The sequence below is a fragment of the Canis lupus genome, chromosome 24 (assembly GCF_048164855.1).
Source record: "Canis lupus baileyi chromosome 24, mCanLup2.hap1, whole genome shotgun sequence".
In the NCBI taxonomy this organism is placed as follows: Eukaryota; Metazoa; Chordata; class Mammalia; order Carnivora; family Canidae; genus Canis; species Canis lupus.
The window spans coordinates 14,770,931-14,792,791 of NC_132861.1; the positions used below are offsets into that span (position 1 = coordinate 14,770,931).

The following is a 21,861-nucleotide window of genomic DNA, read 5'->3' on the forward strand; positions in this document are numbered from 1 at the left end:
TGTTATGAGACTATAGCACTCTCACTCTAAGGTTTGCAGTTCTATGCAGCACTAATATCTAGAGACAACTAGAAAATCATCCAACTATAAATGCATCTTTCTTGCTTAGACCAAGCTACATATCAACTTACCAAATCCCTGTGCAACACCCAGTTAGCATGCAGGTAGTGAATCCCATCTAGGATCTGATATAATAGTGACTTCACCATTCCCCGAGGTAACTGAACTGGCTTCTTGTTTGCTTTAGAAGCTCTGTGAAACTTGATTATATGCTGAAAGAAAGAGAAATATCACCAGAAGCTTAAAAGAGAAAAGAGGGAAAGATAATTTGAAGTATAATAATTTCCTGACAGAAAAAGAAACACTCAGGGATTCCCAAAGATGTTGAAAATATAATTTCACATTCTGCTGGATAACACAAATTTAAAATTTCCTAATAACTGGAACTAAAATTTCATTTCCTAAGCATATGATCATGTCTCAGAGAATAAATGACTGCAACAGAGAAGTAGAGAATAATGTGATTTTATTTTGAAAGCATAATTAAAAATTTCTTTCAGAATTTATTTGACTCCTGTTTACCTGGTGAAAATTTTCAAGAATATTATCTTTTTTATCTGTAATGATTAAATGAAAAGAAAAAGAATAGAACAAATTTCAAGATATACTTCGGTTGGCTGATCCAGCATAGATATAGTAACTATTTATTTATAATACAAGGGTTACAAACAAAAGCAAAAAGGAAAATTATTTCAATAAAATACATAGAAACTTAAAGAATAACATGTAAATGACCAGTTCACACTGAAAATATTAGAAATATGAATCAGATGAGAAAAAAACAGCCTTGTACTATCCACTAAGAGCTTTCTAGGGATAGTATCAGTGGACATCTGATAAACAAAATACCACTTTATAAACAGAAAAATCACTTTATAAATAAATATACCTCAACAGAAATCAGATCCAATGTTTCAAACTCTCTTGACAGGTTTCTTCATTTTAATTAAAGCACTTTTAAACTGTAAGAACACCTAAAGTCAGCTGAAGTCAACTCTGCTGTATGTAACACAGAGGTATATATGTGGCATCTTATGTGAACATGAAAAGACTCTTGAGTAGTATTTCTGAGTGAAAACATATTCTTGAAATTAATAAACATAATTAAAATAAAAGAGTGACATATTTTATATTAGAGGTCAACATTTCCACTTCCTACTTTCTTTTGAAATAGAAAGTAGAACATGGATAAGGAATAACTAATAATGAGTGAAGAACTTTTACTTTCCAAAGAAAAAATATACAGCAAAGACTACCTGGTGGAAAGGTAAAGTGTATTATTCAGCATGCATGCAGTATGATTAATCTATACTTTAGTACAGCATTACACTATTTTAATTTTCTTCTCAGTTATTTTTCCAAAGTGTTTAAAAGCAGTCAAACAAAACAGAACTACAACTCAATAATCTAGAATGTTCTGTCACCTATCCTAAGAAATGGTATGACAATAAAGTCTGTTTACCTTAATAAGAACCAGTGATTCTCAGAGCTTAATAAAAACAGCTTTTTAAAATTAATTTCTTAAAATTAAAATCTGCCAGAATAAAATAATATGTAGGGGAGGTACAATAAATAATGCCATATGCATTTCTTCAGTTAACATTTTCATTAGGATTTAACAAAATACTGTTTTATACTAATATTTTATAACTACAAAAACTACACTGGGTAAGAAATCTCTTACCCTCATTTTTATTCCAGGGCTATTTAACAAATATGTGGTGTGCTCACCATGAAATTTCACCAGCACTTTAGTGATTTTTTTTAAAATGACTCCTTTTACTAGAACTGTTTTGTTACCCTCTGCCGCCTTACCCCAGTTAATTCATTTCAATATTCCAATTAAAATAAAAAAGTAAAATGGATAAAGGAGGTTTTTCAGTAAACCGAATTATTTGATTTTTATTAAAATGAACATTAAAAGTACTTACTTGACTCAAACGAGTATTAATAAGATGACAATTAAGCCAATGAGGACTATGTGTTTGTATCTGGCAACAATGCATGTAGCATAATTTGTATAAGCTTAATTATTATACCTACATGGAAAATTAGATATTACATGTGAGCCTGCTAGGAATTATACTGAATATAGTACCATCTCCTATGTTCAACTATTACAAATCATGTTTTAATACAAATCATGTTTATCAACCAGCCTAGAAAATTTCTCATAAGTTTGGGTTGTATCAATATTGGTCACCCTAATTTAACAATTTTTATTAACGGAATCCCAATTCAATTTGATTAGATTTATTTTAAAAGAACAGAAGCTAACAACAATAACAAAAATATTTACAACCAGCATTGACCTTGGACAGAGGTTTCATAAAACAGAAAATTTGATGTCTATTTTCAGTTCTAAAACATTATTTCCAAATAACTTATAAAAACAATTTGAATCAAATTGCATTTACTCGTGGAAAACAGGCATCTACAGAGTGAATATTATTTCTTGTAAACCTGAAAGTATATGAAACCCATATAAGTTTCAATTTCTGAAATCTGAAGTTAAAATTCCGTAAATGAGGCTAATTTTGGACATTAGTGAGTTTAAAACTATTTGACTGTTTTTAGAAGATGAACTTACTTCTGAGCAGTTTTACTGGACTTTATACTAGTTTTATTTCAAATTTTATATTTCTATTTACAAACTATAGCTGAATGAAAAATGTAAATTATTTTGAAGATATCTGAAATTGAGCCAGAATATTATAATCCCTTGCATATCAGTATCAACGGTCCTGATTTATAACGGTTCAACTTGTGATTTTTTTACTTTATTATGGAGTAAAAGCAATAAGATTTCAGCAGAAACCATACTTTGAATTTTGAAATTTGATCTTTGCCCAGGCTGGTGACTCACAGTACAATACTTGGTCGTGATGCTGGGCAGCAGCAGCTACTGCACCCAGTCAGTAAGGATAAACAACCAACACATTTTCAACTATTCCATACTCATACAACCAATCTGTTTTTCATTTTCAGTACAGTATTCAATAACTTACATGAGATATTCTAACACTTTATTATATAACAGGCATTGTATTAGATGTTTTTGTCCAACTGGAGGTTGATTTAAATGTTCTCAGCACATTTAAGGTAGGCTAGGCTACCCCTATGATGTTCAATAGGTTAGGTGTATTACATGTATTTCTGACTTAATTATATTTTCAATTTGTGATGAGTTTATTACAATGCAACTCCATATAAGCCAAGGAAGATCTGTACATATGTTTTCTCTTTTATTTATCTCAATAAATACACAACCAACAAATATAAATATAGACTAGTAAATAAAACATAGTGAAATATTTCAAGATCTTATTAAATTACTTATTAAATACCATAAAAAATATAGTTCACAGAAGTGAAGTACTTGCTAATTAATTAATTCAATGTAATACTGGTTTTTACTTGTTTCATTTTCTAAACTATAGTCTGTATTAACATATTCTTTATACAAGACTAATCAGGATATAAGTTTTGTGAGTATATTTCAAAATTATTTTGGCTATCCTGCTATAGATTTTCATTATATATATCATAAACTCCCAAGATGGTATTTCAGACTTTCAAAGAATATAACTGTTACATTTAATAAAGGAGTAAATTTTATAGTTACCCAAAACTTATGTAAATACAAATTTTAAAAACAATCCACTGAGCAAATGCAAAGCACTGTTAACTGTCTATAATTCAGCTATCTAGCCAAAATAAATTCTCAGTTTATAATAATTTTTATCAGTGTAACATCATTTTTGTCATTATATTAGGTAATCTAATAAAACTAATCTACTAGGCTATAATTACTTGACTTTGAGAATCAAGGATTTAATAGGGGACTCTCTTCCAAAAATAATTCTTCCTATACAAGAATATGCTCAATTCAAGAAAGTACAATATTGAATTTCTGATGGAAATAAGAAATACATTAGAATATGGAGTATTAAGTGTGAATAATATCCAATAAATGATTAATAGTATGCTACATTTGTATAGTACACTTACAATAAAGTTTTTCAAATACAAGTTGCTTTTCAGAAAAATCTCATCAAAAAAGCAGGAAAAGTATCACATTTTACAGATGGGGATAGGAGAACTACAACTTCAGAGCTATTAAGAAACTTGCTTAATATCATATGACAAGTAACAGAACCATTAGATCTCAGTCTAGTCTTCTAAATATATTTGTCTTCCTACACAAGGATATTATTTTCTCATTTTATATTCCTTTATAGAAGTAAAAAGAAACATGCTACTTTGAAATTCTCTAACAAAACAGCTATAACAGTTACTTTTTAAAATTTTATCAACAATCTATAGCAAGGAAACAATACTGAATTGTTTATACTCTTCAGATTCTACTATTTTCTGTAGTATGTTACAAAGTTCAAACTGATACGATCAAAATGTAATAATACAAAGCAAAATGCCCTAGCCTTGGTAATTCATTAACCACATTCTATGAGGTACTTTTATTTTAAAAATGTAAATCTCACAGTAAGATAAACTCCTGAAATTGTTTTTAGTCACTCTTAATCCCCGACTGAAACCAATGGCTCAATGTCTACCAGTAATTCACCTTACCCAGAGGTCATGTTCAGCGTAGTCAAACAGAAGCCATACTTTCCTATCAGCATGAGACAGAAATACCTTTTGAAGAGAGATGACATTTGGATGCTTAAGCTCTCGAAGTAACTGCAAAACAAGGAAGATCCATTAAAAAATCTTTGCCATGAAAATAATGTTAAATAAACCACACCATTTATAATTCACAGGCAATACAAACCTAATGGTAATATCCTAAAAATCTAATATGCACCCAAACTGTTTTGAAAGTGTCCATATAGGTGCTTCAGTAACAAATGTAGGCAAACTCTGAAAGATATAAGTGAGTAAATCTATTTTGTTATTGTTTAGTTGGTTTTTTGTGATAAAATATACATCAAAAGCACCATTTTAACTATATTAAGTGTACAATTCAATAGCTTTTAAAAAACTAACTGTAACATCAGAAAATATAACCTTTGTCAATACCAAATATCAGATGAGAATTTAGATCTGTAATTCTGTGAGATATTTCTTCCAGGCACTTAAATTTTACATTCGATTAAAATTTTGCAAACTTTTAATAAAAAAACAAAAAGTTACAGACAGAAGCACCTAAGTAGAACACATTTTAGGGTTTAAGTTTTCTCATTTCCTAAAAGGACAATCTTCTATTTAAAATCTTTTATCTCCTTATTTTATTCCATTTACAAACCAAAGTGGCCCTAATAATCTATCAGTTAAAAAGTATTCCAACCCCACCGAATAAAAAAAAGAAAGAAAGAAACATTAGTAACAGTGAAAAAGGGGATCCCTGGGTGGCGCAGCGGTTTAGGGCCTGCCTTTGGCCCAGGGCGTGATCCTGGAGACCCGGGATCGAATCCCACATCGGGCTCCCGGTGCATGGAGGCTGCTTCTCCCTCTGCCTATGTCTCTGCCTCTCTCTCTCTCTCTCTGTGTGTGACTATCATAAATAAATAAAAATTTAAAAAAAAAAGTGACAGTGAAAAAAAAATTTCTCATGAGTCCTCTGAGATATGTCTTTATCAGTTAAAACTGACTTACATATAGTGCCTTCCAAATGTGTTCCAAATACATGACAGCCATGTGAGAAAGTCAAGATCTTAGAACTTACGACTTCAGTACCTTTTATAAGAACACTGCTATCAAAACAAGAATATAAATGCAATGTTAACAATATAGCAGGGGATCCCTGGATGGCTCAGCAGTTTGGTGCCTGCCTTTGGCCCAGGGCGTGATCCCGGACTCCCGCGATCAAGTCCCACATTCGGCTCCCTGCATGGAGCCTGCTTCTCCCTCTGCCTGTGTCTCTGCTTCTCTCTCTGTGTCTCTCATGAATAAATAAATAAAATCTTAAAAAAAAAAAAAAACAATATAGCAAGGACACTGAAATGAATTCAGCCAAGGAAAGACTATGAATGGACTACCTATTAAGTCATTTATATTATTAACAATTATTCTCTGGAAAGTAATAATTATTCAGGAGCAAGATTAAATTCAAGTTATATATTTCTGCTTTTAGAATTTCAAACTTATGAGATTTTAGAGATTATACACAAAGCCTCAGAAACCTAAAGGCCAGTATCTAAGATTAACCATTTCCTCATAAACAAACAAGGCAAAGAATCTGATAGAGAAAGTCTAGACTCCAGGATCACCTAGGATCATCCAGCTGGCTCCAGAGCTAAACCTAGTGCTAAGTTCATCTTACTTCTGGGTCAGTGTTTTTCTCCATTATCTAATGATTGGAACACATTTCCAGGCACTATTTCAAATCCTTTCTGGAAACTGGCAGGGTAGAAATTATAACAAACTCCAAAGCTCTGGCAAAAGTTCTTTCCAATTATTAGAAAGCTACATATAAAGCTATTCTTAGATGCCTCTTCAATTTCACCTCCAAGATGAGGCTTAGCTCTTGTGTTGAATAAACAAAACAAAACAGAACAAAAAGCCCAGCAGCAACTATTTTATTAAGTTCTTCCTAAGGGCCAAGTATGGGACTAAGCATATGGCGTGCATTATCTCACTTAATCATGAACTGCCCTACGAAATATTTACATTACTTCTATTTTATAAATGAGGAAATAGTGGTTTGAGGAGATTAAATAATTTGCTTATGATCATAGTCCTAGACAGTGGTTCAAATCAGAATTTTAATGCTTTTAAAATTAACTGACTTTTAAAATACAAAGTCAGTGCTCTAAGGTCTAGTAACAACACTTTCCAAGACATAATACTCTGGGGAACGATTTCTCGTTTCTTTCCAGAGGCACAGATATTTTAAGTATGTACTAGGTTGCAAAATGGACAATAGCAGGCACCATGTCTTGCTCACAATGGCACTGCTACCTTCTAGCACCCTGCCTGGGCACCTGGTAGGCACACATTAAGTATTTGGTGAATAATGAATTTGTGAATAAACAAAATATACAAATTAAAAGGCATCATACAACACACCCTTTGGCTTCTGATCTGTAGACTAAGATCACTGCTTTCCTCATAAGAACAATCCACTTCTTTTAAAAAAAAAATCTATTTCTTAAAAAAACTAACCCACTTCTATTTTTAAAACATCCATCTGATGAGTCAGACAACAAATCTCTGAGGATAATGATTTAGTAATATACTAACAGTAAGAGATAATCATTATCATAGTAAGTAAGTGATAGTGTTATAGACTGATTTATGTTCTCTCCAAATCCCTACGTTGAAGCCCTAACTCCCAGTACCTCCAAATGTGACTGTTTTTGAAGATAAGGCCTTTATAGAGGCAATTAAGTTAAAACAAGGTCATTAGGGTGGCCCTAATCTAATTTGAATGGTGACCTTATAATGAGGAGGAGGTTGGGACACACAGAGAGATACCAGGGCAGCTTGTACAGATAGATGACCACTAAAGAGGCCACAAGAGGGTGGTTGTCTGCAAACCCAGGAAAAGCCACAGAGGAAATCAACTCTGCAGCTTCTCTGATCTTGGACTTATAGATTTCATCCCTGAGAAAGGAAGTTTCTGTTGTTTAAGCCACTCAGTCCATAGTATTTTGTTACAGTAGCCTTGGTAAACCAATACAGTAAGTAACTACTATTATTGAGTAAGTAAAACACACTATGTTGGGTATTTTTTTAAGGGAGATTTATCAGGAGATGGGTCACCGTGGGGTGAAAGATGGAACTGAGTCTCGGTGGGGAATCAGGTCCAAGTAAATATTTCTATTGAAGTACTTCCAAAAAAACCAGGGAGCTGGGTTACATTTAGCAGGGCTAACATTAACCAAATGCCTCCTCCTGCATGCCAGTCACTGTGGTAGAAGAACTAGGTCCTGGGATATAAAATGTGTTAAGTAAGACTTGCTGAAGTCCTCTAGTAAGAGACAAATTCAAGTAAGCACACAATCCTAATGTTGTGGCTGCAGTAGTGGTAACTGATTTTTATTGAGAGTAGCTAATATTTACCTAGGACCTTTCTAAGGTTTTTGGGGGATGTGAGTTTTTGTTTTTTTGTTTTTTTTTTTTTGCCTTTTTGAAGATTTTATGTTAAGAAAGAATTTAAAGAAAAGGTTTGAATTAAATTTTTTTAAAGATTTTATTTATTAAAAATAATAAAAAAAAGATTTTATTTATTTATTCATGAGAGACACAGAGAGAGAGGCAGAGACACAAGGCAGAGGGAAAAGCAGGCTCCCTGCAGGGAGCCCTATGTGGGACTGGATCCCAGAACCCCGGAATCACCACTCAAGGCAGACAGAGCCTAAGGCAGACACTCACTCAACCGCTGAGCCTTCCAGGGATCCCAGGTTTAAATTAATTTAAGCAATGGTTTCTAACACAGAAACCACCTAAATTCTTCTAATTCTACTGAGAATAAAATCTTATAATTTCCTGTATTAAGATCACTGCTAAAAATACAAATGTCTTAATACATCATTCATCATAAACTTAACTCATTCTAATTGTACCATATAATATTACAACATTTAATCTGAACTCTTATTAAAGTACAAATAAATAAAAAATAACATAATAACATTTAAAACTGTATCTGAAGGCAGACAGCACTGCCTTCAGCCCAGGGCCTGATCCTGGAGACCCGAGATGGAGTCCCACACTGGGCTTCCTGCATGGAGCCTGTTTCTCCCTCTGCCTGTGTCTGCCTCTCTCTCTCTCTCTCTCTCGAATAAATAAATAAAATCTTTAAAAAATAAATAAAATAAAACTGTATCTGGGGGGGCCCCCTGGAGGGCTCAGCTGGTTGGACATCTGCCTTCATTCAGGTCATGAGCCCGTGGTTCTGTGATTGAGCCCTGCAATGGGCTCCCTGCTCAATGGGGAGTTTGCTTCACCCTCTCCCTCTGCCTCTCCTCCCACTTGTGCTCTCTCTTACTCTGTCTCTCTCAAAAAAATAAAATCTTTTAAAAAATAAATAAAACTGTATCTAGTCAATAAATATCACTTAGAGCAAGTGAGAAAATAAGAAAGAAAACCTCTGATATCCTCTAAATGACACTGATTTCTAGTATTAAACTTTTACAACATGACAAAAATAATATTCTGAATTTATGCCATGGTATGATGATAGCTAAGTTGAAATTACCACAAAAGTATACAGAATATTATTCTTAAATTATTTCAATTATTTTGTTAAAGCTGTGGAAACTTTCTTCAATCAAATTTTTACAAGTCAATAAAAACAAAACTGAAAACAAACCCTGAGGTGCCTAAATTAGAGTAGACGTGAACTTTAAAAGTAAAGCCTGGAGCTTTACCTCTCTGCTCCCTTACCCTTACCCCAACTACAAGGCTGCCTCTTACAGTACTGACAGTCCACCCAAGCAGTTTGAAAAGCACTATGCTAAAGGGATTGTAGCTCACAAAAGATTGTGGAAATACCAAACGAACCACTTACAATACAATGAGGATGAAGATATGCAATGCTCTTTAACTTTAGTAGAAATGCTCAAGAGTTCTTTCTTCCCTCTATTTTACAAGGATTTACTGAGCAAAGACTTTGTCATGCCTGGTAAAGAAATGAGTTATAGTCTAGTGAAAAGAGAAAACAAACTAACAAAAAGAAACACCTTATAATTTTCTATAAGTGCTATGAAAGAAAATAAACTGGGGCAGACTGTAAGAGAAAAAAGGAAATGAGTGGTGGGGAAATATCTTTTCTTCCTTCTCAGAGGTAGATTTAATAAATGGAAGGGAGAGAAGACTGATAAGATGTGCCAAAATAGATGGGACTCCTTTTTTCTTTTTAATTTTTTATTATACAAAATTTTCAAAAGTAAATAAAATAGAATAGTAAAACAGACCCTTCCCCATGTATCAACATCTACTCTCAGTCTATCTCATTTATTCAACATTCATACCCACTCCTCCCATCCCACCCCTGGATTATTTTTAAATAAATCCTAGACTGATATGATTTCCTATTATATATTTCAGTATATATCTCTAAAATATAGGATCTCTTTTCTCTGACCACATGGAAATAGCAATCAATGACAATAAATTATCTCAAGACTCATGTTTAAAAAACTGTTTTTATTAAGTATTTTATTATAATTCCAGTATAGTTAACATACAGTGTTATATTAGTTTCAGGTGTACAATATAGTGATTCAACAATTCTATACATTACTCGGTGTTCATCATGGTAAGTGTACTCTAATCCCCATAACCTATTTTCCCCATTTCCCATCTACCTCCCCTCTGGTAACCATCAGTTTGTTCCCTATAGTTAAGAGTCTATTTCTTGGTTTGGCTCTCTCTTTTTCCCCTTTGCTTATTTGTTTTGTTTCTTAAATTGCACATGAGTGAAATCATATGGTACTTGTCCTTCTCTGACTGACTTACTCACTTAGCATTATACTCTCTCGCTCCATCCATGTTGGTGCAAACAGCAAGATTCCATTCTTTTTTTATGACTGAATATTCCTCTCTCACACCAATACACATTCCACGTCTTCTCTATCCATTAATCTATTGATGGACACTTGGGCTGCTTCCATAATTTGGATATTGTAAATGACATTGCAATAAACAGAGGAATGCAAGCATCCCTTTGAATAAATGTTTTTGCATTTTGGGGCAATAGTGTGATTACTAGATGGTAGGGTAGTTCTATTTTTAACTTTTTGAGGAACCACCATACTGTTTTCTACAATGACTGCACCAGTTTGTATTCCCACCAACAGTTTTTTCTCCACGTTCTCACCAACAGCTGTTGTTTCTTGTGTTATTGATTTTAGCCATCTTGACAGGTATAAGGTGGTATTTCACTGTAGTTTTGATTTGCATTTCCCTGATCATGAGTGATGTTGGGCAATCTTTTTTTTGTGTCTGTTGGCCATCTGGATGTCTTCTTTGGAGAAATGATTGTTTCAGGTCTTCTGCCCAATTTTTAATTGGGTTATTTGTTTTTGGGTGTTGTATCAGTTCTTTATATATTTTTGATATATTAATCTTTTATCAGATATATGATTTGCAAATATCTTTTCCCATTAAGTAGGTTGCCTTTTAGTATTGTTGAATGCTTCCTTCACTGTGCAGAAACTTTTTATTTTGATGTAATCACAATAGATTACTTTGGCTTTTATATCTCTTGCCTCGAGAGACAGAGAAAAATGATGCTATAGCCAATGTTAGAGAAATTAGTGCCTGTGCTCTCTTTAAGGAATTTTACGGTTTCAGATCTCACATCTAGGTCTTCAATCCATTTTGAGTTTATTTTGTGTATAGTGAAAGAACGTGGTCCAGTTTCCCCAACATCATTTGCTGAAGAGACTTTTTCCCATTACATATCCATTCCTTCTCTTTCAAAGATTAACTAACCATATAATATTGTGGTCTCATTTCTAGGTTTTTCTATCCTACTTCATGTTTAAAAATGAATATATTTAATTAATGTATTTATTTGAGAAAGAGAGTGAGAGACAATGCACAAACTAGAAGGGCAGAGGAAGAAGGACAAGCAGACTCCACAGTGAGCATGAAGCCTGGCACAGGGCTTGATCTCACAACCCTGAAATCATGACTTGAGCTGAAATCAAGAGTTGGACATTTAACCAAGCCATCAAGAGTTGGACATTTAACCAAGCCACCCAGGCGGCCCTAAAAATTAAATAATATATTTCTAAACAATCTAGGAATAAAAGAAAAAAATCACAAAACTGAAAATATTCTGTACTAAATGATAATGAAAATACAATGTAATAAAACTTCAGAATGAAAGTAGAATACAGCTTAGAGGGAAATTTATAGTTTAATTATTTATTGAAAAGAATAATTTAGGGCAGCCCGGATGACTCAGCGGTTTAGCGCCACCTTCAGCCCAGGGCCTGATCCTGGAGACCCCAGGATAGAGTCCCACCTCAGGCTCCCTGTATGGAGCCTGCTTCTCCCTCTGCCTGTGTCTCTGTCCCTCCCCCCCCCACCCCCATCTCTCATGAATAAATAAATAAAATCTTTAAAAAAAAAAAAAAAGAAACGAATAATTTAAAATCAATGACCTAAAGTTCTACCTTAAGAAGATAAAAAAGAACCGTAAGCCAAAAATAGAAGGAAAAAAATAATAATAAAGATTTAAGAGCAGAGATCAATGATAGAGACAGAAAACACAAATTACTAATCTGCAATAAATAGGACATCATTATAGAAGTTACAGATGTGAAAATATTAATGAAATATTATGAACAATTTTGTGCTATTAAATTCAACAACTTAAATGAAATAGACAAATTCCATAAAAAATACAATATATCAAACACAGGATGAAATATAAAATCTGAAGAGCTCTTTATCTATTAAGTAAATAATATTGGTTGGTGAATTCTATCAAACATTTAAGGAAGAAAAACTACTACTCTTACAGAAATTGTCAAAAAAAAAAAAAAAAGAAATTGTCAGAATGTAGGGGATGAAGAAAGACTGCCTAGTGTGTTTCATGAGGGCAGCATAATCTTGATACCAAAGACAAAGATATTACAGGAAAGATAATTATAGACCAACATCCTTCAAACTCATACTTAAAACCCCTTAATAACACACTAGTAAATCAAATCTAACAATATATAACCAAGTAGGGATTATTTTGAGAATGCAAAATTGGATAAACATTAAAAATCAATGTAACCTATCAATGTAACAGAATAAAAGAGAACTATAGGATCATTTCAGTAAATATAGAAAAAAGCATCCAATAAAATCTGATACCACTTATGAAAAAAATAGAAGGAATCTCCTCAGTCTGACTGATGCCATCTATAAAAAACGTAGAACTGGCATTTTACCTAATAGTTAAACACTGAAAACACTTTCCCCATGACTGGGAACAAGTCAAAGACCTTCATCGTCATTATCTTCAACATTTTTCTTTTTAAGATTTTATTTACTTGAGAGAGAGAGAGAGAAAGAAAGAGAACACATGCATATAACCAAGGGGAGAGGCAGGCAGAGGGAGAAGGAGAAGCAGGATCCCCAGTGAGCAAGGACTTGATCCTAGAACTCTGGGATCATGACCTGAGCTGAAGGCAGATGCTTAACCGACTGAGCCACCCAGGCACTCCTACCCTTCAATATTATATGAAAGGCCCAGCCAGTGCAATAAGAAATAAAAATTAAAAAGTGGAAAACCGTAAACTATTCCAAATCACATGACATAATTTTTTATGTAGAAAATCTGCATACATCACCAAAATCTACCAGTGAATTTAGACATACAACATATATGAAATGTGTAATATTTTAAAAATTGTTTCCTTTTTTAAGGTTCTATTTCTAAATATAGAAGCAAATAGGAAATAAAATTTTTAAAATAATCCCATTTACAATAGCGCCAGAAAACATGAAGTCCCTGGACACGAATTTAACAGAAGGTATGCAAAATCTCTACAACTAAAAACTACAAAACATTGTTGAGAAAAATTAAAGAAAATCTTTAAAAATAGAAAGTATATCTTTTTAGATTCATGGATTGGATGCTTCAAAATATTAAGATATCAATTTTCCCTGAACTGATCCAAACCATAATCCCAGTAGGCATATTTTAGAAGTAAAAATTGACTAGCTGATTCAAAAATTTATATGATAATGCAAAGGACCTAAAATAGCCCAAACAATCCTGAAATAGAAGTATAAGGCTGGTGGCCTTCAAATCTTGCTGTAAAGCTGGAGTGACCTCAGACTGGCGTAAAGATGGACAAAGAGATGGAACAGAATAGAGACCAAAAATAGTCCATACTTACATAGTCATTTAAGTTTTTACAAAGGTGCCAAACAAATTCAATGAGGAAGAATCTTTTTTAAAAAATGATCCCACAATTGTACACTTACATAGGGTGAAGTGCGGGAGAAGCTCTAACCTAACATTACACCCATACAAACAAAACTGAATTAAGTATAACATAAACTAAAAAGTAAAACCAAAATTACCCAGCTTTTAGAAGAAAATATGGGAAAATTTCTTCACAATCAAGAAGTAAAGATTTCTTCAGCCAGACACAGAAATTAATAGTCATAAAAAGGAAAAATTAGTAAATTTCATTAAAAATAAAAATTTCTGCTCCTTTTAGGTTAGAAGAGCCATAATCAAACACATTAAAAATAAGTTTTCATATTTCTTTCTGTGCTTAATTGCATTTACAGTTATCAACATATACATGAAGAATGTCTGTTCCTAAAATGAAGTTATTAGTTTTTAAAATATTTTGTTGAAATTTAATAAACAGAGATAAGCACACACACCGTAAGTGCACAGCTCAGTGAGTTCTCACACAATAAACCTATATAACCAGACCCAGAACAAAATCAAGAAACAGAACCTTACTAGAATCCTGCAAGTTCCCTTGTTTCCCCTTTCTGTCACTCCCTGACCCCTCCAAAGGTGATCTCTAACAGGACATCTAATATCACTAACCACGGTGTGATGGATTTTAATTCTTTAAAACTAACTAGAATATGTAGAACTGTAGATGTTGAAGAACTGAAAAGGTACAGATATCCTTCCTCTAGATTCAAGAGCAATAAAAATCTATCAATTACATGAAATACAAGTTCCAACATGGCATACCTTTGGTTAAGAAAGAACGCTCTCTCCACCTCACCTCTACTCTGCCCTCATGTAAGTAATTCTTACGTATCTTCCAAAACCTGCAACCTTCTTTGATTCTCTTGCTTAGATGTAGATCACGTTCTTATTCTCACACACTTTTATCATTGTGATCGGTACATTATTATTAAAAAATTGATGAGTGTTTTTTCCTCATTGGTGTGCAAATATTTAAGGCCAGGGATCCTCACTTGTTCTGTTTTTCTTACTTTTGCCTACTCTATTTCTCATCAATATGACACACAAATGGCTACTAAGTGAAAACCCAACAGCACAGATTCTGTTAAACAGGTAAAATTATTCAAATTAATATATTAATTAATTAAATCAAAAAAGCCTATGATCTGTGGATAGATACAAGGGCTAAAAGCCACAAAAGCAAAGATTATAATATATATTCTAGAATATTTTGATTATAGCCAGAAAAGATAAATTTGGATCCATAGTGTTACAACAGTAAAAACTGAAGTAATATCTCATGGAAGCAACACTCTGTTTAAATGTGTGAATAATTACTTAGTAATGCATTAACATGAATATTTTCCTTTGGAATCAAAATGAAATTCCACAGCTACCACATGGAAAGCTGTTTCCAAAAGAAAACAGCATGTATTTTTACATATTCAAATGAACAAATACAATGAAAATCAAATAACACAATCTCATTTTAAGTAATGACATAATCTCATCTTATTAAAATAGAAATATTAATTTTAATGAACTACATATAGATTCATACAAATTTACTTTTATTGCACCTAATGAAATAATAACTGGACCCTTCATATTCAGTGACATTTATTGGCAAAATATACATTTATATAAACAACTAAGATTGACTTACTCCCAAATAAATGATTTATAGATCTTTTGATAGAACTACATACCACCTTTACTTCTCTTAGGAAACAAATACATTTTTCCATAGTCAATATGAAAAATAATTTACCAATTTTCAATTAATGTGTATATGTGACAAATACAATTCAGAGACTTACACAGTTGACACTCGTAAGTCAATTGATAATAACGATTATAAAAAGAACTTCACTTACTGCTATTTCTCTACATGCCGACATAGAGATCCCAGTTCCTTCTATTTGTTTTAAAGCATAGTCTTTATCATCTTTCCTGTAAAAACAAAGTTATTTTAATATACAGACAAAACTAAATTTATGTGCATTTTTAATACATAAGTAACATTTAATACATTTCGGATGTTTTTCATACGTAATCATATGGGGAAAGTATTTATTTAAGGAAAAACGTTTTTAGATAATCTAGTTCAATTCCACTATTTGATGAAGAAAGTTAGATTCAAAGTAATAAGAAGAATTGTTCAAGGCTCCATGGTTTGGGAAGACAAAGATTCAGAAATAGGTTCTTTCTGCTCTAACATGTACACATTTCCTTTCTACATATGCTCATGTATTATACACTATGCACTGAACACAAATACACACACACACACACACACACACACACAGAGCTTACTTTCTAAAACCCATTCAGATATTGGTGGGTCAAAAAAAAAACAACACTAGGGTCAAAAAAAAAAAAAAAAGAAAGAAAGAAATGCATTACTATAGTATAAAATGTTTATAATTTCAAACATGTTATAGTCCTTATATCCCCCAAATACCTTTGAAGAGAGTTGCTCAACATGTGTTTATTGAGCACTTACTATGTATTCAGAACTGTGCTCGGTACTGGGATAGAGCACTGTTCCTTCTACAGAGCTTTCTGTGTCTGCTGGCCTGGACAGATAAATAACTAACACACAGTTTGGTAAGTGCTATGATAGGGCAAGTGCAAACCACAGAGGATACTCAATGGTTACTCTAATGGAGGATCTAAGCAAAAACTTCTCAAAACAAACACCGTAACACCATTCAAATGAAGCCTAAACAGGAATTCTCAAACTTTTTTGATTCAGGATCCCTTTACTCTTTTAGATATTACTGAACACCCTCAAGAGTTTTTATTTGTTGTATCTATCACTATTTACCCTATTATATTTTTTAAATGAGAACTTTTAAAAACATAGAATGCAAAAGCATGTATCTATTAGCCACCAGAGCAATGACCTCATCACGTTATGATATCTTTGGGAAAAAACCCACTGTACATTCATGAGACAACGAGAAAAGGAAATACCATTGACCCTTGAACAACATGGGTTTGAATTGCATGGCCCACTTAATACGTAGATTTTTTTTCAATAAATACAATTCAGTATTATAAATGTATTTTATGATTTTAATATTTTTCAAGCTTACTTTATTATAAGAATACAGTATATAACTCATGTAACATACAAAATATGTATTAATCTACTGTTTATGTTATCTGTAAGGCTATTAGTAGTTAAGTTCTGGGGAAGTAAAAGTTATATGTGAATTTTAGACTGTAGTCATAGTAGTGGGCTGTCGATACTCCCCCAACCCCCACACTATTCAAGGGTCAACTGTAATATCATAGCACTACTATGAAAAGTATCAACTTTATGGACCTTCTGAAAGATTGTGGGGTAACTAGTGGTTCCCAGATCAGATTCAAGAACTGCTGGTGTGTGTGTGTGTGTGTGTGTGTGTGTGTGTGTGTGTGTGAGAGAGAGAGAGAGAAAGAGAGAGAGATGAGTTTAGGGGGAAACACAATGTGAAAACAAATGAGGTGAGAGAAATCATTTGAGGGAGAAGAGACACAGAAAACAATGAGGCATGTGGCTGACGACGTTAATTAGGAATCAGAACATAAAAGTCTTTTTTACTCCAAGTATAACAGAAAGCACTCCATTAAAGATTTCTTTAAAAAGAAAATATTAGTTATATTTTGTTTGAAAAAAAGGATCTTTGGTTGCCTTTTGAATGCTTAAGGGGAGTAGCCAGTTAAAGGCAGAGGCAGAGAAGCCAGTTAAAAGTAAGCAGCATTAAAATTACTCAGGTGAGAGATGATGGTGGTAGCTGTAGAATGGTGGTTGTCACACAGGGCAGACAGACTGGAACAATATATGTTAGAACCAAGAGCACTTGGTGACTGGATATTGGGCAGAAGAAAGAGTCAAAGAAAATGATTTCTGCCCCAGCAACAGGTTAACGGCAACATTACTACCTGAAATAAAAAGCAGCAAGAAGAAAAGATCTGAGGGAACAAGAACACAAAAGTCTGTTTTGTATAGGTTAAGTCTGCAATACATATGAGACACCTAAATGAGGATGGCAAGCTGAATAAACACGTGTAAAGCTCAAGAAAAAGCTGAAGACATGGATTTACTATAATTAGCATATACACGGCAATCAAAGCCATGAGAGCAAAGTGACACCAAAAAGGAGGACTGTCCAAAAAAAAAAAAAAAAAAAAAACAAGATTTTGAAAAAGGGCAGAATGGTAAATAGTATCAAAAGGTGCAGAGAAGGCTAGTAAGGTGAGGACGGAGAAGTGTTCACTGAATTTAGCAATGATGAAGTCACCAGAGAATAGACTAGGCAAAAATAGTTGGGAGTGATGTTGTGGCAGAGTCTATTGCAGAAGGCTGAGGAATGACTGGGGCATAAAAGCAAACTAAGACAATAAGTGTAGGTATTTGAAGGGGAAAATGTACAACAGTAGCTGGAATCATACACAAGGTTAAAGAATTACTATTTTTTTTAAGATGGAAGAGACTTGAATAGGCTAAGCATTGACAGGAAGAACCCAGAGAAACGGAGCTGCTGATACAAGAGAGAGAGACGTAAAAATTAGGAAAGCAAAGACTGAAATGCTGGAGGAAAATTAGATAGGGCTAGAGGAGAAATGCTTTTAGGAAGAGTTCTCATCTTGATGGACTTCCTATTTTCCTGATGTTGGAAATTAGGTCATATACTAAAAGTAAGGGCAAAGGTGGTAGAGTTCAAGATCTGAACAGAGTAAAAGAAGGTTTGGTTGAATAACTCATATAAAACCAATTCATTTAAGTTCATTTAATACTACATTATCTTAAATTATTAAGACTCACATAGCTTTATCTTGGTTTCTACAACATATTTACACCAAATCCTTAGCTGTGGAAAAAAATCCCAATACCAACATTATTTCTCTGAAAAAAGATTTGTTGTACCACAACCAGCTTTACAATATATTTTCTAGTAAAGCACCATGGGCACTCATTATTTTAAAACTACATTAAGTGAATCTATGCTTAATGTTCACTAAGTCTGAATGATTTCTGAAAAAGTTAAAAAAAAAAATTAAAGAGGGTGACACAAAAATAAAATGAAGTCAAGGGGCACCTGCATGGCTCAGTCAGCTGAGCAACTCATTCTTGGTTTTAGCTAAGGTCCTGATCTTAGGATCATGAGAATGAACCCTGAGTGGGGTTCCACAGTCAGTGGGGAGTTTGCTTGAAATTGTCTCTCCCTCTTCTGCTGCCCCTCCCCCTGTTCTCACACATTGTCTCTCTCAAAATAAATAAATCTTTAAAAACAAATAAATAAAATGAAGTCAGGGTCAGAATAAGTCTATTAGACACTTTTACGTGCATGTTACTGATTTAATCAGATGGTTAACCCAGGAGCATAAGAGACTGTTTATATGTATTATTTGAGGATAGCATTCTAGATCTGAGCGCCCTAAGGAGAAAGAGAGTGGTGGGGGAAAAAATATTAAACCAAAGGCTTACCCATTTACCTACTTCCTTAACAATGACCCTGAATTTCTCTTACTTAATAATAGCCAAGTTGCTATATGCAAATGTCTTCTCAATGAACTGAAAAATTCTAATCTGCATAGTCCTCTCCCTCATCCCAAGCAATTATATGTCTTATATTTTATAAACGTAAATGATGAGAAAGAAAGGTGAAATGGGAGAATAAAAAAGATGTTTGATTAGCGAAAAGGCAACCTCCTCTTGAAAATCACTGAATATAATTACCATCATAATATAATAGTGCCCTGTGATTTATAATACACATTTACTTATATATCCATCCACACAGTCACTTTTTAGTAAAAAGGCACATTGGAGAGGAAAAGGATTTGTTCCCTAGTTTCAGTCATGATCCAGTTGAAGAAGGTAGACTGTATAAATAAATAATTGCAATATAGTGTTCTAAGTGCTATAAATAGAGAGGATGAACAACTATAGCTTCAAGGGTTGAATCAAGATGAAAGCAAGCTTCAGAAAGAGGCTTCATAAGCAGAGATTCTTAAGACTTCAGAAGTTTGTCAGGAAAGGAGGGAGGAGCTGGGGAGATAAATCAGTAGTTAGAGCAGACATCCCAGAAAGTAGGAACAACATGTACAAAAATACAGAAGCATGGGGAAGGTGAGACATACTCAGGGAACAGCAGAGAGTAGCAGTAGCAATTTAACATCATGAAACATGCTGACAGCCCTGAGGACAGATGTGATTTTAGAAACAGGCAGAAGTAAGATGGGAGGGGGTCTTCTAGGTCAGCTGTCTCCTTAGAGGGGGATAGAATATATGTGATAGCTTCACTTCAGGGAGAGTAGAAAACATAGGAGAAGAAAATATTACATTAGAAAAATAATAAATAAAGCTGAGGAAAAGTGTGTTATGTGAGAAAACCAAAAGAAGAGAAGAGGATGGAACCATGATGAACACTTGCCTTTAATCATCAGGAGGAGTAAGTCAATTATATAAAATGGCTGTAAAGTAGTCAAAAAAAAAATGAGCAGTGTTTTGGTAAAATAGAGTATTGAACACACGTATGAAATTTCACTTCCCTCCTAAAACCCTGCTAAAACTATGGTAAAGAAATGTTTTAAAGATAGAAACTCATATGGATAAAAAATGGAAAGGCGGCGGCATAAAATTTTGGAAACTCCAAAGTAAGTGGACAGACACTAACTGATTGAGAGGATCCAAGAAAACCAACTCAGAAGCTGACAGTGAAGAAAGATGAGAACAAATTAGATGTACACAGCAAAATCCTCCAAAAGCAGCAAACGAAGAAGATATCTCTGGAAGTAGAACTGGTTGGATAGAAGATAAAATTGAAGAGATATTCTAGAAAATAGAACAATAAAGTAAGAAAAACATGAAAGAAAAACAGAAAAATTAGACAACCAGTCCATGAAATCCAATATACAAATAGTTAAGAGTTCGAGAAAGAAAGAAAAGAGAAAAGAAAGAAAATTTATCAAGTAATTCAAGGAAACTTCCTAAACTGAATGACAGGATTTATAAAACCGAAAGGGTCCAATGAGTTCCCATCACAAACAGCTGAAAATAAGCCATCAAGACACAATATTTGGACATTTCAGAAGAATTGAGATGAGTAGATTTTACAAGCTTCCAGTGGAGATAGGGAACAGGTCACTTAGAAATAGTAAATATTACTCAGCTATGACAGAAGGAAATCCTGCCATTTTGTGACATGGATGAACCTGAGGACATTAAGCTAAGTGAGAGAAATCAGAGAAAGACAAATACTGTATGGTATCACTTACATGTGGAATTCCAAAACTCATAAAAACAAAGTACAAGGTGGTTACCAGGGTCTGAGCTCAGTGGAGAGATTTGTTTAAAGGTACAAACTTGCAACCAGCAGACAAAAATGTCCTGGAGACCCAATGTACAGCACAGTGATTATAGACAACAACACTGTATTATACACTTCAAAGTTACTAAAAGACTAGATCTTAATTTTCCCCACCAAAAAAAGAAATGATAATTATGTGACATGATAGAAGTGTTAGCTACATTACAGTGGTAATCATATTGCAACGTATATATTTTATCAGTCAAGTTGTACACCTTCAACTTACACAATGCTATATGTAAATTATATCTCAAAAAAACTAAATTTTAAAAAAGGATCAGAAATCAGGATATCTGTGGACTTCTCAATAGCAGAAGTTAGAAGTTCTAATCTAACTGGATTACATGAAATCATGAATATTGATTACAGTGTCAATAGATGTGGTTTGGAGTTTAAGAGTCTGTTCTGGAAAATTATACTGTCAGCTGCAATGACAGGAAAATATTATGGAGTAGTCAGCCAGATCAAGGAGCTTGAGCCAGAATATAAATCAGTGCACTGCTTCCTTCATGGAAAAAGTCATGCTTTAGGGGGGAGAAAAAAAAGAAAAAGAAAGAAACCGCTGAACTAATCACTATTTAG

General features: G+C 33.5%; 1 protein-coding gene across 6 annotated transcripts in view; it reads right to left on the reverse strand.

Annotated features, from left to right (window-relative positions):
* The window catches only part of CDK8 (cyclin dependent kinase 8), a 136,507-nt gene that overhangs the window by 59,160 nt on the left and 55,486 nt on the right, over positions 1-21,861 (reverse strand). For all 6 annotated transcript variants that reach the window (XR_012016277.1, XM_072795715.1, XM_072795716.1 and 3 more), the window contains exons 2-4: positions 15,793-15,868; positions 4,651-4,761; positions 132-272 (exon numbers count right to left, since the gene is read on the reverse strand). Coding sequence is in view for 5 of the 6 variants with exons in the window: in XM_072795715.1 (XP_072651816.1) it covers positions 132-272; positions 4,651-4,761; positions 15,793-15,868 (328 nt within the window). In the remaining variant the exon portion in view is untranslated. The remainder of the gene's footprint in view (positions 1-131; positions 273-4,650; positions 4,762-15,792; positions 15,869-21,861) is intronic.